This window comes from Cyprinus carpio, chromosome A24, assembly GCF_018340385.1.
Source record: "Cyprinus carpio isolate SPL01 chromosome A24, ASM1834038v1, whole genome shotgun sequence".
Taxonomy (NCBI): domain Eukaryota; kingdom Metazoa; phylum Chordata; class Actinopteri; order Cypriniformes; family Cyprinidae; genus Cyprinus; species Cyprinus carpio.
In genome coordinates, this window is record NC_056595.1 from 22089484 (window position 1) to 22106174 (window position 16691).

The following is a 16691-nucleotide window of genomic DNA, read 5'->3' on the forward strand; positions in this document are numbered from 1 at the left end:
AACCATTTAGTTTTAATGAATGCTCTGGGTGAACTTTAGAGGAAGTTTTTAGTTTTTAAAGAGCAGGACAATTGTGTTTTTCATTATATGTCCCCATTAAAGGTGTATTAATATGTTGTTTGGGTAGTAAAGACTGCTTTATGCTAAATGAATGAGTGTAAAAAGTTATGTTTTTATGTTTTTGCTCTGAACTCACCTGGTCACAAACTAACTCCCATTTCTTCTCATTGTCATACTGACAGAGCAGCTTCACTTTATCAGGTGGAAGATTCATGGAATTCTACAATCACAGAGCAAGAGACAAATCATAAACATTTTTGTAAGTCGGAATTCATTTCTGTTATTTCTACAGACCCATTAGCTCTATTCCACTAGAGCTAATGAGGCAAACTCTTAAAAAAATTATATATATATATATATATATTAGGGCTGTCAAATGATTAATCACGATTAATCACATCCAAAATAAAAGTTGTGTTTACATAATATATGTATGTGTACAGGGTATATTTATTATGTATATATAAATACACACACATACATTATATATTTAGAAAATATTTGCATGTATATACATTTATATAATTATTTTCTTATATTTTATATTATATATAAATATATTTAATATATAAACATAACATATTCTTCTTAAATATATACATGCATGTGTGTGTATTTATATATACATAATAAATATACACAGTATACCACATATATTATGTAAACAAAACTTTTATTTTGGATGTGATTAATCGTGATTAATCATTTGACAGCCCTAAGATATATATATATAATATATATAGATTTTTTTTTTTTTTTTTTTTTTTTTTTTTTACAGCACCTTTGGGGTCAGCAAAGAACTTTAGTGAGAACTAAAGAAGAACTTTAAGAATTAAAGAACTAAGAATTAGTTGATGGTGCTTCCTACTTTTCACAGATTTATACCTGGTGGATGATAACAAGGGCAACTAAAAAAAAGTAAAAATTCCATTGAATCACAGTACAGTGAAGGAGGAAAAAAGAAGCAACTACCTGGCAACCACCCAGGTGATCTACAAACACCCTAGCAATCACCCAAATCCCCTTGGCTACCACATAGCAACGTCCTGCCAACCACCCTCAGCACCCAAACCTCTCAGTGGCAAGTTTTGCACAGCCCACGTCTTCTTCAGATCTAGTTGTAATTTGTTCCCATATTGCAGTGTTTAAAGGCACCAGTCACACATTGCACTTGTTTGCAGTTGATCACATATGAACTGATGAGTAAGCGGTTGCGTCTTGTGAGCCAGATTACGAGCAGTGAACAGATCACATGTATAATAAGGTATGCTGACTCTAAGAATGCACTTTCTGAACCGGCAGATTAGTGCTGTGTGAATGTCCTGTTGCTATGACGATCTCCTAAATTATTTATGAATGGCATGAGCGTTTGCATTTCACACACACACACTGTTATGGCCATACAGAATTACTTCATCAGTGACTCATGGGACAGTGAGCATCAGATGATACCGAACACACACACACACACACACACACACACACACACACACACAGAGAGAGTGTGTGTGCAAGCTGTGTGTAAATCCCCTAAAACATTATGAAAATCATCTTGAAGGTCATCCTCCATTGTCTTGTGCTTGCCAAGGCTGCATTTATTTGATCAAAAGTACAGTAAGCACAGTAATATTGTGAAATAATATTTCAGTTTAAAGTAACTGTTTTCTAATTTAATATATTTTTAAAAGTAATTTATTCCTGTGATCAAAGAGGAATTTTCAGCATCATTACTCCAGTCTTCAGTGTCACATGATCCTTCAGAAATCATTCTAATATGCTGATTTGCTGCTCAATAAACATTTCTTGTTATTATCAATGTTAAGACAGTTTTTGCTGCTTAATATTTTGTGGATACATTTTTTTAGGATTCTCTGATGAATAGAAAGTACAAAAGAATAGCACTTGAATTTGAAATCTTTTGTAACAAAGATCTCACTTTTAATCAATTTAATGCTTAATAAAAGTGTTAATTTCTGGTGTGGTAATAGATTTCCACAAAGTCTCACACATTTTGAGTTCATTCATGACCATTCATGGATGAGTTACATGCTCAAGTGGTCTGTTCAAATCTCTAACTATGAGCAACATTAAGCAAACGCCACTGATTAAATTATTTTTTTTACCTTTCTTTTTTTTTTTTTCATGATGAGGAGTGTTTTGGGGGTTTTTCAAGGTGTTGCTATTGCCTTGGAGGCATTTTGGGAAATTTAATTCTCATAAGAATACCAAAACCCTGTGTAAATGTATTTCCGCATGGCATACTGGCCTGAAGGGTTTTCAATTGAAAAATGCTTTTACTTTCTGCATACAACCAAACTCGGTGTGGCAATAGAAACAACATTTTGCTGTCAGTATTTGTTTTGTGTCTGATTCCTTGGCTTTAACTTTCAGCTGATAGCTGTTATCATTTGTTTTGGGAACATTGTAAAAGATCTCAATGAACTCTATACTAATATTAAGCCTTTCTGCGATCCATTTATGAACCAAAGATTGACTGAAGACTCAAGAGCTGCATACTAAAAAAAACTAAAACAAATATGCTTAACAGTCTAAATATTTGTATCTATACACGTCAGACCTGTGAAATCACAATTTCTCTGAAAAGTGAAAGGAAAACTCTTGTACCTCTTATATGAAAGTAATCAGAAGTAGACAAACATCAAATGTGACAGCATAGACATATATGTTACAAAAGATTTCTATAAAAAAAAAAATGCAGCGAATCAGCATATTAGAATGATTTCTGAAGGATCATGTGACACTGAAGACTGGAGTAATGGTGCTAAAACTTCAGCATTGCATCACAAGAATAAATTACATTTTAAAATATATTCAACTACAAAACAGTTATTTTACATTGTAATAATATTTCACAATTTTACTGGTTTTACTGTTTTTTTAATCAAATAAATGCAGCCTTGGTGAGCAGAAGATATCCCAGACTATTGAGGGGTAGTGCATGTGACATGTAAAAGTTACATCCAGAACATTATGTTTGACTATTGCTGTCGTTTCATTTTTGTGCATATTGAATTACAGTCCTTCACTAAGCAGGGCATTTTCGCATGTCACTGTGTCCTAATTTGCAAAACAGGTCAATGGGAGAAAAAACAGCAATCTGCAGAAATATTGCTCTAGGGCAAACACACACACACACACACACACACACACACACACACACACACACACACACACACACACACACACACACACACACACACACACACACGCACACACACAGTCTCTCTCTCTCAAACAGCCTTTCTTTATGGAATGCCTGCAGTGCAGATAGCGTCACTGATTATTGTCATGCTTATAATTGTTGGGTTGCATCTGTCGTATAAACAGTTATCTTTGCTTGTTTTAATTCAGATCTCATAGTTTCTTTTGTCTTTATAATAGTTGACCTTTTCTACCTGTGAAATGAGGACAAGGAGGCTGAAGAAAAGGACAAAACACTTCCAGCTCTTCAGCCATCACTGATTGCTTTATATTTCTCTCCTTTCTGAATGTATGGTCTGCCCTTTGCTTGTTCTTTCATTGTCCTTTTTTACATGTTTTATCCCTGAAAACAGTTAAACAGTTTTCAGGACAAGGTCAGCTAACATAACTACATCACATATGTGACCCTGGAGCACAAAAGCGGTCTTAAGTCGCTGGGGTATATTTGTATACATTGTATGGGTCAAAATTATTGATTTTTCTTTTATGCCAAAAATCATTAGGATATTAAGTAAAGATCACGTTCCATTAAGATAGTTTGTAAATTTCCTACTGTAAATATATCAAAACTTAATTTTTGATTAGTAATATGCATAGCTAAGAACTTCATTTGGACAACTTTAAAGGTGATTTTCTCAATATTTAGATTTTTTTGCACCCTCAGATAGTTGTATCCAAATATTGTCCCATCATAATAAAACATACTTCAATGGAAAGCTTATTTATTCAGTTTTCAGATTATGTATAAATCTCAATTTCGAAAAATTGACCCTTATGACTGGATTTGTGGTCCAGAGCAACATATTATTCTGAATCCTGAAGTACTCAAATGGTTATATGTGAGTATGTACACAGATAATTTATGTAATGTGCACATTCAGAGCTGTCATTTTACTTTACCTTCAGCAGAATTATGCTGGAAGATTACAATGTTTTCAGCGTATCATATTTGCATGAGTTTTTTGCATATTTGTAAGCCTTACATATTTGTAAGGTACTTTTTATAATCACCTCAAGGATTTTGTAATACATTTATTTAATTAAAAAATAAGCTATATATTTTTTAACAAAGATGATTATTAAAACCCATATGATTTTTTTTCTTTCTCTCATGGGTCACAAAAGAAAATATTTATGACTTAAGTCCTTAATCCTTAAATCCTTAAATTTCAGTCTGTTTCTCATAGAAAGCTATTGTAGTCATGAAATACACTGCATATGAACTTTAATGATGCGTTTTTTGTCCTTTTTGGAGTTTGACGGACCCTGATCAACATTTAATTTAATTGTACATTCAGAAAGAACGTCATATGAGTTTAGAAGGGAAAATAAATGACATAATTTTAATTTTGGGATTAATGACTACTTTAAAGTAGTTCAGAAAAGTAGTAACACAGTCACACACTCATTAGGGTTATTATAGTTACCTAAAACTAAAACTGAAATTATTCAGCAATAAAATAAAAATCCATTAAAAAGAATTGTTGTTCCTTGAAATAAAATAAACATTAACCGAAATAAAATAGGATATATAAAAATTATTTCAGCTAGTTGTCAAGGCAACATTTCTCATTTTAACTTAGTTGAACTTGATGTACTCGAATTACTAAAACTAAAACTGAAGAATTAATGAATAAAAACTATTAACAGAACTACTAAAATGACAAAAACAACAAAATTACTAAAATTTTAACTATAATTAAAATGAAAAAGGAAAATATAAAATTAAAACGGATTCATAATTTTCAAATTATAATAGTATCTCAATAATAAAAAAAATAACACTGCTCATCATAAATAAGATGCAGATGATACAGGTCGATAAATCACATAAAAACATGCCTAATTTCATAATTTTACACCTCTTAAGAGCTCAGCTTGATGTTTTCTTATACTGTTGTCGTTTTCAACCACTTACAGCAGTTTTTGCAGCAATAATTATATTGACTTTGATTCATTGTATCTAATAGATTTTTGTCGTGAGTGTTTCTAGATCAGCTGAAGGCTGGGATACTGCTGAAGATGGATGGTTTGTCCTTTCGGTAAGTGGCCACATGCAAAATTTTAATAACTGAATGGGTCATTTGTATAATTACAGGCCTGTCGTTTTTGCAGGTGTTTTGCACTCCTCCCCTTGGCAAGGCAATGTAGAAAGCATCAGCTTGAGTGTTTTAAATGCTAAAACACATGCATGTGTGAACAAAGACAGAACTGTTGTTTTTATATGCATAAATTCAGCCTTACAAAGAAAAGAATGCAGAATTCTCAGTAAATGTGTATTTGCATGAATTTGCGTGTGTATATGCCCACTTAATTATTGTTTATCCAGTTTTTAATTTAATAATTCTTATAACTTTTACTAAATAAGCTCACAGATAATTGCACTGAAGCTTTGTGTTGTAATATTTACATTTTGTACCCGGCTAGGTGTGCTTGCGTGATTGCTATTTTAATTGTGTGTTTTATCAAGAACATGCTGCTGGTGCTGCTTGCATTATTTGCATTCTATTTCCATTATACAAACATCATGTCACAAACTCTCTCTTTCTTCGTAGGCATTGTAGATGGTTTCTGGATAAAATGAAACTGTTTGAGTTTGATGGAGGGCCTGCATGTGCACTTTAATACTTGTTCGTAGATTAGATGGCCTTTCACAGCTGTATGATGGGAAAGTGTGGAGTGCTTATCTGATTTAGGAACAGCATCAAGGATATTGGCAGAGTAAATTAATGAACAGGTCTTAACTATAACCAGCCAGCCATATGGACAAATTTAAAGGAATAGTTTACCCAATGATGAAATTTAGCTGAAAATGTACTCACCCTCAGGCCTTCCAATATGTAGATGAGTTTGTTTTTCTATCAGAACAGATTTGGAGAAATTTAGCATTGAATATGTTGTTTAGTTTTTTTTTCTCTGGAGTGAATGGGTGCCGTCAGAATGAACGTCCAAACAGCGGATAAAAACATCACAATAATCCACAAGCAATCCACATGACTCAAGTCCAGCAATTAACATCTTGGGAAGTAAAAAACTGCATGTTTTTAAGAAACAAATCCATCATTAAGACGTTTTAACTTTAAACCGCCGCCTCTGGGCAAAATACAAGTCCATAATCCATTGAAAAAGTCCATCCCTTGTTTCTTCTCATATAAAAACCCACCAACATATTTGTCTAGATCTGTTTTGGACTGTTTTGCATGTAAACTGTGCTTGATCTGTGCATATTTCTCTCCTGATTCGGACAAGGCAACTTTTTCACTGCAGGAAGCGTTATGGATTATGGACTTGAATTAAGTTAAAAACTTCAAGATTATGGATTGTTTCTTACAAACACACAGATTTTCATTTCCCAAAGTGTTAATCAATGGACTGGAGTGGTGTGGATTGCTTCTGGATTATTGTGATGTTTTTATCAGCTGTTTGGACTCTCATTCTGACGGCACCCATTCACTGCAGAGGATTCAGAGTGATAAAAGCTTCCAATTAATAAACAAATTTTATTAAAATTTTATTATAAAATTTGACAAACACTGATTACCATTTAAGTTCATTGTATGTAACGAAATAACATCATACCAGTTTGGAATGGTGTAACAGTGAATAAATGACAGAACTGTAACCTTTTGATTTACTACCTGTACTACTTTAAAGTAAACAAGTATTAAGCATCCCCAAACTCACATTCTGTACACTCATATTAAACGAGATGCAGACGATAGAAGTAGATAAAGCACTTGAAATTCACTTAATGACGCATTAAAGTCTCCCAGCTGCACAATTACAGTCTCACTGCTGCATAACACTCATACTCTGGGAGATTTTACAGATTTCACAAACACGCGTATGAATGCAGTTACCTCACATTCCATCACACTCTACAGCCGAACGTGGTACAACTAGCTGGATTAAGTCATTTAAACAGGCTGTGCTGTTTCAATTTCAAATTATTTGAAAGTCCTATCTGTGTTGATTTGATAATAACCTTTGCTGTTGCACCCCAAAGAGATGTATATCATGGTGCATTTTTAGTTAATGTACTGGCACATTACACACATACTGTACTTGAACATGCTGTTTTTCAATGTGCAGTCAGCAAAGCACTTTAACATAAAGGAAATGACATTTTAAAGCTGAACCACCCTTTTAGTCTATGAAATTATGGGATTTTGTCATGTACATACCAACACAATGTTGAACCTCTCCTCTAATTCCTCCTCAGGTGGTAGGGGCAGTTTAGGGGCCGGTGGCTGTTTCTGCCCATAAGTGCTGAGGGGCCGTTTGACGTCCCGTCCGGGTGACATCTCCAGACTTCCAGCTGCATTCCCCATGGCTGTATACTGAGTTACACGCAGAGGTACACATATACAGACCAAATAGTATTAGTCTCGCTCAGTTAAGCTCTACAACTTCCTAACTGATTCTAAACACTCCAGTATGTGTTCTTGTTTAGTCCCACTGTAGCAGGTCCAATGGTGGGACTTTTTTAAAACACTGATAAAATCCAGTTTGAATCTTACAGAATTTGGCTCTGTTGAAAAAAGTCCATAAAAGATTGTGTTTTTTACATAGTTGCTGACATATTCAGGTTCTTCCAAGTCTTCTGATGGTGTTGTCCGTTTGCAGCAGGCAAAACCTATAACCTATGTATATAGAAAGAAAAATGACGCCAGTAGGCAAGGCTGTTGTCTATTCTGATGTCTCTTGGTCGTCTTCTGGTCTCTGCGACATCTCTCTGCTCCATCCTGGAGTGAGTAGTTCAGGTAGGGAGGAGAGGAGTGAGTGATATGAGAGAGGAGGCAGGGACCGGGAAGCTTCTGGGTCCTAGTGCTGGATCTGTAGACTCTCACCAGTGTGTGTGTGTGTCATATATAAACACCTGATACTGACTCGGATGTCCACCTACAACCAGAGTCTCATGTTACTCGTTGGTGTTTGTTGCTAGGATGCTAAAGACAACTAAATAACACCACACACACTCTTCCTGAATGACTTCAGACTTTTGCAAACAGTTGTAACTGTGAATCTATAGTGCCACATAAGTGCTCATTTTAAAATTAATACATACAAATAATGTTTTTTTTTTTTTTTTTTTTTTTTTTTTACATGTTTATAATTATAATAAGAATTATTTGGGTTTGGGGATGATAAGTTTTTTTATATATATATTTTTGCAATAATAAGTATCTTGTGTGCAACAAAACGGTAATATTATGAAATATTATCACAATTTCAGATAACTTCTTTCTATTTGAATATATTTAAATGTAATTTATTCCTGTGATGTAAAGCTGAATTTTCAGCATCATTACTCCAGTCTTCAGTGTCACATGGTCCTTCATAAATCATTCTAATATACTGATTTTATTTTATTTTTTGAATTAAGTCTTTAATGTCAGTTTTGGTCAATTTGATATGTCTTTGCTTAATTATTATTATTTCTTATTATTATTTTCTGTAATGGATTTACTAGAGAGTGCACCATAATTGTGTCCCTGCAGTGTTCATTTGCAATGCAAATGGTAGCCCATAGTAACCATAATAGCCTCAGCTGACACAGCAGTTCCTGTACACTTCATCTGAAGATTTGTACTAAGCATGTTCTCCTTCTATTGTGCTATAGGGAGCTTTGAATATAAGTGTTTGTTATATGACTACTTTTATATGTTTTATTATTCACCTTGTAGTTTAAAGATCAAACTAACATTTTATGAATACCAAAATGCACATAGAAGTAATTATTTCTTTAGATTAAAATGTTGCACAGTAGCCCCTGCAAGTTAGTGCTCGCTCAAAACATTAAAACAGTATTGAGCAGTTGCGCCACCTACTGGTTCTCCAGCAGATTTGAACAATCCGTTAACAGCAGATTCACTAGCTGAAAATGCGGTGAATGTATGGATTCATGTTTTTGTGTGTGCGTGTGGATTGACATCGTGCACAAATGTTTTTAGTGAAGTTAAATGTGAAGGTGATCTTTTTGGGCTGTTTAGCATAAATCTCCTTTTAAAAATGTACAAAAATGTGCTTTATCTTTATTTTGGCTCTTTGTATTAAGATGTTTTCTTTTCACCTTTTTGGATTTGAATAATTAAAAAAGAATCTGGTGGTCTACACATTTCGATAGTTTGACAAATAAATAAATTAAAAGTAAGCAACTTTTTAATGCAGCGTAAAAATTTCACTAAGACATGCCAGCTTTGACCAAATTAATATTTACCACATCAGAGCTGCACTGAAACGCAATGAACTTTAGCTATAACGTAGGCTGCTGTACATTAGAATCAACATCGGGTACTGTATTTTTGTTTTATTTATTTATTTATTTATTTATTTATTTAGTGTGTGTGTGTGTGTGTTTGTTTGTTTGTTTAGTGTGTGTGTGTGTGGGGCCAATAATTGGCTTATTTAAAATTTTATAATGCTTTGTCTAAGTGCATTGAGTGTTTTGTTGTGAGTTTGGGTGTATGGAATTTCATGCTAGGAAATCAGGCACTTACTAGTGACCCAAATATACAGTGGCATGCGAATGTTTGGGAGCCCCTTGCAGAATCTGTGAAAATGTGAATAATTTTAACAAAATAAGAGAGATCATAAAAAATGCATGTTATTTTTAATTTATTACTATCCTAAGTAAGATATTTTACATAAAAGATGTTTACAAGAAAAAAAAAGCTAAAATGTTAAAACTGTGAAAACTTTTTGAATTTGAAGATCAAGGTCAATTGTACTTAAGTTGTCTTCTGGGAAACATGCAAGTATCTTCTGTTGCTTCCGAAGGGCAGTACTAAATAGAAAAGAAATTTGGACAAAAAAGTTTTCACCCCCTGGCTCTTAATGCATCGTGTTTCCTTCTGGAGCATCACTGAATGTTTGAACCTTTTTTAATAGTTGTGTTTGAGTCCCTTAATTGTCCTCAGTGTGAAAAGATGGATCTCAAAATCATACTGTCACTGCTGGAAAGGGTTCAAATATTCAAAAGATGCTGGAAAACTGAAGAATCTGCAGGAGCTGGAGGATTTTCTAAAGAACAGTGCTCAGTTTAACTGTTCAAAATAAACAAGGGACTCATGAACAACCATCACAAAACAAAAAACGGGATCGTGGATCACCCAGGTAACCACACACAGTAACTTGAATATATATATATTTACATTTAGTCATTTTGCAGATGCTTTTATCCAAAGCGTCTTACAATTGGGGAATACATAAACGATTCTTCTTAGAGAGGCAAACAGACACAGATAATGTTTTTTTAGGATGAAGTCAAGTAACGTTGAAAGAGATGGGTTTTTAGCTGTCGCTTGAAAATTGTCAGGGATTCAGCAATCCGGATAGGGGTGGGAAGATCATTCCACCAGCCAGGAATGTTGAAAGAGAATGTTCTGGAAAATGATTTTGAGCCACTCTGTGAAGGTACTGTACCATGAGGCGTCGCTCACTAGTGGATCTCAACTTCTGGAGGGGATGTAGATTCGTAATAGTGATTTATTTATTTTTTATTTTGCATTTGAAGCATCTTAACAAAACAAAATAGGCTAACATAAACACAACTGTAAGTCCTCACAGACTGAGAGATTCATATAATTCCTAATAAACCACCATACAAGACATTAATCCAAATAAAATAAAATAAAAATAAAAATATATTCATGCAACCATCAACAATGTAGGGGGTTAAACAAAATCACACTTATTAAACAAATCACATAATTTCTTGGCCTTATCACATCTCATAATTTTCAGGACCTCTATATACACGTCAAGCTCTTTTTAAAAACATTAAACTGGGGTGCTGTTTTCAGAACTTTACATTTGTGAATAAAGTATTTTAATATGAGAAGTAAACAATTTACAACAAAGTCTAAACATTTATCCTCCAAATGAACTCCTAATTTCAACATGTCCCAAGTAATCGATGGAAAAATAGAAATTCTGTGTTTAATCCGATGACATACATATAACAATGGAGAAATAAGTGTTCAACAGTTTCTACATCCTTATTAAAAAATTGACATATATTACAATCCATATTAAATCTTAATCTCAGAAATTCCTTAGCAGGATAAATATAGTACAAAATTTTAAAGTGCACTTCTTTATATTTTGGTGGAAGAGGAAATAACAAGTATTTGCATCTAAATTCGTTAACTGATTTTCTATTTAGATGTTGAAAAATATAGTTCCTTCTTATTGGACCAGGATAGCTTTCCTGCATAAGACAGTTTCTTATAAACTTATTAATATACTTCTCATCTGCAAAATTTACTTTGCCTAATTTAAGATCCAAAATCTTGGGAATGATAGTCAAATATGTTAAAATCCCCTTATTAAGGAATGGTAAAGGAATACTTTTAATAACTTTCAAATAAACTTTTTCCTCACACTTAAAATTAAATTTTGTGCAGAAATCATTATAACTAAAGAAGCAGCCATTTTTATCCATAATGTGCAACCCTGACCAAATACCTCTTTGCCACCAGTCCTCCAAAAATAAAGATTTTCTTTGAAATAAAATACAACGATTATTCCATAAGGAAACATTATGAGGACTGAAGTTATGTTTAAACAACATTTTCCAATACAAGAGGACTTGTTTCTGAAAATTCGACAGTTTCAGTGGAATTTTAGATATCTCAAAGTCACATTGTAAAAACAAACTTAATACCTCCAAAATTTTTAGTCAGACTGGATGGAATTGCAAACCAGTATGAATGCTCATTTCTAACAAAAGACTGAAGCCATTTGAGTTTAAGTACTCCATTCATAATATCAAAATCTATTGCCTTTAACCCACCATCTTCATATTCTCTTATTATATCATTTTTCCTTATATAGTGATACTTTTTCCTCCAAATAAAATCAAAATTAGGTTTATTAATTGCTTTTATCTTTCTGGAAGAAATTGGCAATGAAAAACCTGGGTATATTATTCTAGAAAGACTTTCAATTTTCGATAGCAATATTCTCCCGAAAATTGTTATATCTCTCTGTAACCAAGAGTTCATAACTGATTTACATTTTTCAATTTTTTGTCAATATTTAACATTTCAATTCTCTCTACATCTTTTGAAATTGCGATACCTAAATATTTCACCTCCTTCTCAACTGAAACATTATATAATGAGGTCAAAGGGAGCTCGTGAATAGCCATCAATTCACATTTCTAAGTATTTAGCTTTAATCCTGATGCTTTGGCAAAACACTCTACAGAATGAAGTGCTAATGGGATTTGCATATGATCTTTTAAAAAAAGGGTTGTATCGTCAGCAAGCTGACTTATAATAAAATGGTGTTCCATAAAATTAATACCAGATATTTATTTGAAGTGTAATTTTATTATTTAGTTTGTCTCACGTCCCATTAGATTACATGGAGAGGGCGGGGTTTATGACCTATACTGCAGCCAGTCACCTGGGGGCGATCGAGACGCTATGGCTTCACTTTCGAGGACTCGTCCTGCACGCTTGGTTCAGACAGAGAATGTCTAAAATGTCTAATAAGTTTAACTATCACTACACTTCCGGCTTCTGAACTGGTTGCAGTTCCACTCTGATTCCATATGAGGGCGCTCACAGGACGAGTGCAGAATGAATGGAGGTCAATGGCGGTATACCCCTCAAAAGCCACTTTTCTCAGGATATAATTTTTTGTCTAGTAATTTGAATGTTGTATTCGAAAGGAGATGCAAAGAAATTACACATTGCTGGGTGTTAGATTTTTTAGAGTCACTTATTTGCTTTAAAAAGTCTTTTAAAGTGTCAATGACGTCATACGTTCTACGTTCATTAGCAGAATGCTAGCGTGTTATGGGCAACAACAACTCAAACTGTAAGAAATCGAAAGGACATAAGTACTCGTTCATTCAACTTTCGACCTATAACCCATGTTGAACTTGCAAAACCTACAATCAGATCTGAGATTTCTCAACGGCAATCGGGTGAAAGGGACACATTTAGCCGTCTAGCCCCATAGACTCCAATTCATTTTGCACTCATGGCGATCGCCCCCAGTGGAACTCTGGTGGAACTGCAACCAAAATTCGGTACAATAGGACTTAATAGGGAGTGGGAAGGCTCTCCGTAGACGGGCTCTGGTTCAGTCAGACAAAAAAAAAATGTTTACAGGAAGTTCATTCCAGAACATGTGGCTTTCATCAGATGGACAGAAAAAAAATACAATTCTTTGGTGAATGGTGGCTTGTCTTCTGGGACTGCAAAAAAAAAAAAAACAAAAAAAAAAAAAAAAAAAAACGAAAAAATATATCCTCTGAGAAGTTTGAGTCAGTGCTGCACAACTCCAAGTTATGACCTACACGGAGAGAACTTTCTAAGAACTTTGCAAGAAATTATAATAGTAATATTCTGTTTCCAAAGCCAGAGATTATATTTCTGTGTGAAGAGATACCAAAGGTCAGTTTATCTTTTATATAGTTCTTGATTTGTTTTTTAATTTCGTTTAGTCGTAATTTGGCAATTTATTTTCTATTGGGAAAAAATACAAACAGGCTTTTATATATCGTCCAATATATGAAACCTTATTCATAAAGCTAAATTGTTATTATTATTATTATTTTAGATTTTTATCATCTTATTGTCTATTAATTTCTGTTTGTAATGGCGATATATCTTCTTTTTTTTAATCTCAATATTTTTTGATGGCTGTTATTTGAAATGGCTTAAAGAGTTTTTTTTTTTTCTTCAGTCAGAGGAACCATTGTTTATCTATATTTATTAAACCAAACAGTTTTTGTTGATAAGCAGTTTAAATTAAAAAGCAGTTTAATTTAAGAATAATGTAAGAAAAAATCTTGTTTTGCATCTATCATATTCTCCACACTAAATGAAGAATAATATTTAATTATTTATGCACATGCACCAGTATGTATTGCTAAAAGATTATAATACATGGAAAACTTTGGTGATTTCAGTTTTATTTTTGAATGATTCATGCAAACATGTGTTTAATGTAACAATATTTGTACTGTATATTGACATTTTTAAGTCCCTTTTGTGGTGCTAAATCAATAAATATTAATGTAGTATTTACATTAAATACTGATGATAACTTGATGAATTTTTCATTGAATTGCAGAAAAACAGCTATAAAACATCTGCACAATACCAACACTGAGCTCTTTGTCTTCTATTATGAATTCTGTGGGCGTTTTCTCATTGAAAGCCTGTGAGGGCAGTAGTGAAAAAATAGTAATAAATGTTGGTGGGGTAAAACATGAGACCCACACACGCACCCTAATGGCCCTTCCGGGATCCCGTCTTGCCAATCTGGTGGACACTGACATGCCTCCCTCAGAGCTTTTTTTTGATCGCAACCCTGAAGTCTTCGCCCATGTGCTGCAGTACTACAGAAGCGGGAAGCTGCACTGCCCCACCAACTTGTGTGGGCTACTGTTGGAGGAAGAGTTTGCTTTCTGGGGTGTTAGTGGCACAGATGTGGAGCCCTGCTGCTGGGCGACATTTCAACACAACAAAGATACTGTAGAGGCTTTGGCTCAGATTGAACCTTTAGTGATGGAGAAAGAGGAGGAACCAGGTCAAAACCACCAATCGAGCAACTCCAGAGCGTGGATGCAGAAGATATGGGCTCTCTTTGACAATCCATATTCATCCATTACTGCCAAAGTAAGTGAGTTCATAGTTGTGCAAATCGCACTGAAAACGTTCTTTATTTGTTTTAATTTTACATTACACTGACAATGCTGGTCAAGCTAACATTTAAAATTTGCTGTGACAAATTTTTTGCGTTTGTACTATAGTTTGCTATACCTCAATTAAAAGCAATTTCAAATTTAAATGGCATTCTCAGTGCAATTCATGGTGCATAACCCTAAAAAAATGAATGGTGCTTGCTATTGCTATTCCCCAAATGGTTGGTTCTTTGCTCATTCTTGGTGTTTCTGTTTCTCCAGGTCATTGCGATCGTATCTCTGTTCTTCATCCTGCTCTCTTTCACCGCATTTTCTCTGCAGACAGAACCCCATATATATCTTTCCAAGATTGACCTGTTACGGACAGGCAACTCAACCGGAAATTGTATGGAGACCCTTCTTGTAGATTCTCTGGACGTGGTGGAGTTAGTGTGTTTGGTGTGGTTTGTGTTTGAGTTTGTGATGCGTGTAGTCAGCTGTCCAAGCAAACCGCGCTTCTTCATGAACGTTATGAACATCGTTGACCTGCTGGGTCTGTTCCCGTTGTTCTTGCGGTGCTGCTCCAGCATGTACTGCTGGAAGGCGATGGGCTTTCTGCGTATAATGCGATGCATACGTGTCTTTCGCATCTTCAAGCTGATGCAGCATGTGTTTGGTGTGAGAGTGCTCAACCACGCGCTTCGCGCCAGTGCGACGTCTCTCTGCACGGTGCCTCTTGTACTCTTAATCTGCACACTCATCTTTGGTACCATGGTTTTTTACACAGAAGTTGACATTGAAAATTCGTACTTCACTGGCCTTCCCTCTTGTTTTTGGTGGGCAGCGGTCACACTGACCACGGTGGGTTATGGAGACCTGTTTCCTATATCGGGTCAAGGCAAGTTGGTAGGCTTTCTCTGTGCAATGGTTGGGGTTCTGGTCATCATCCTGCCTGTACCCATAATCGTCAACAACTTCATTAAGTTCAGCTCCCTGGTCAAGACAAAGTGCTCGATGCCCAGAAAGAAGGAGAAGAATTGTGTTGATACGACCCCCTCATCTTCCGCTTAGAGCTGCAAAATAAAAACAGCAGGTATCGAGGAAACATATCAAGTTATATACAGTAGTAGGCCTGTGATATATATGTCTCTGACTGCATTTTGTGTGTCTTATATGGTTTCAGTCTCTTACAGAATATGTGATGGATACACATAATTCACATGGGTTTTTTTTTTTTAAAGTTTATTTGGTTGATGGGTTATAAATTGGGGGTTATATGAATCATTTATATGATTAACATGAAGTAAAATAAGCAGACGTATGTTTTAGCAGACAATTCTGTCTTGAGCTACAAAACCATATTCAATTATTAAGAATTCTGGTTATTGAATAGCAGTTTGCAAATGCAGAATTCCTCTGCAACCCACTGTTGTTGGGTCTGGGTGGAGTTATCACTGAATTGAACTCAAATTTGATTGTAAGGTATCTAAATTCCCTTATTTTTAGTGCTATTTAAATATTAACTGGATATGTAACCAATACTAAGCCTAAACATATATAATCAGTATATTCACTGCATTACAGTGAAAATTAACACAAATGTAATCACACTGTACATGTTTTAGGAGCCTTGCACAAGACTTAAAAAAACAACATTTGGGCTTCCAAACAAAAAACAATTCAACTGTATCAGACAGAAATCTGTGGGCTCAGTTTTCCCTTGGGATTGACTGTTAACAAAAATGTGTAAAATATTTTTCCA

The 16691-nt window shown here is 34.4% G+C and overlaps 2 protein-coding genes across 2 annotated transcripts in view; one reads left to right on the plus strand and one right to left on the minus strand.

Annotated features, from left to right (window-relative positions):
* The window catches only part of LOC109107665 (formin-like protein 1), a 29644-nt gene extending 21383 nt beyond the window's left edge, over nt 1-8261 (minus strand). Inside the window, exons 1-2 of the mRNA XM_042714919.1 lie at nt 7467-8261; nt 197-280 (exon numbers count right to left, since the gene is read on the minus strand). Coding sequence (XP_042570853.1) covers nt 197-280; nt 7467-7613 — 231 coding nt within the window. The 5' untranslated portion in view covers nt 7614-8261. The remainder of the gene's footprint in view (nt 1-196; nt 281-7466) is intronic.
* Nucleotides 8262-13383: 5122 nt separating this feature from the next.
* Nucleotides 13384-16146, plus strand: LOC109107666 (potassium voltage-gated channel subfamily C member 3). The gene is made up of 3 exons (XM_019120906.2): nt 13384-13694; nt 14377-14924; nt 15212-16146. The coding sequence occupies exons 2-3, from the start codon at nt 14433-14435 to the stop codon at nt 15998-16000; spliced, it is 1281 nt and encodes a 426-aa protein (XP_018976451.2). The 5' UTR covers nt 13384-13694; nt 14377-14432; the 3' UTR covers nt 16001-16146.
* Nucleotides 16147-16691: the final 545 nt, after the last annotated feature.

Excerpts from the sequence above, each read along its gene's own strand:
- LOC109107666 (XM_019120906.2), top strand. The coding sequence starts at position 14,433 with ATGAATTCTGTGGGCGTTTTCTCATTGAAAGCCTGTGAGGGCAGTAGT. Across the intron at positions 14,925-15,211 it reads ATTCATCCATTACTGCCAAA|GTCATTGCGATCGTATCTCT; the intron begins GTAAGTGAGTTC and ends CTGTTTCTCCAG.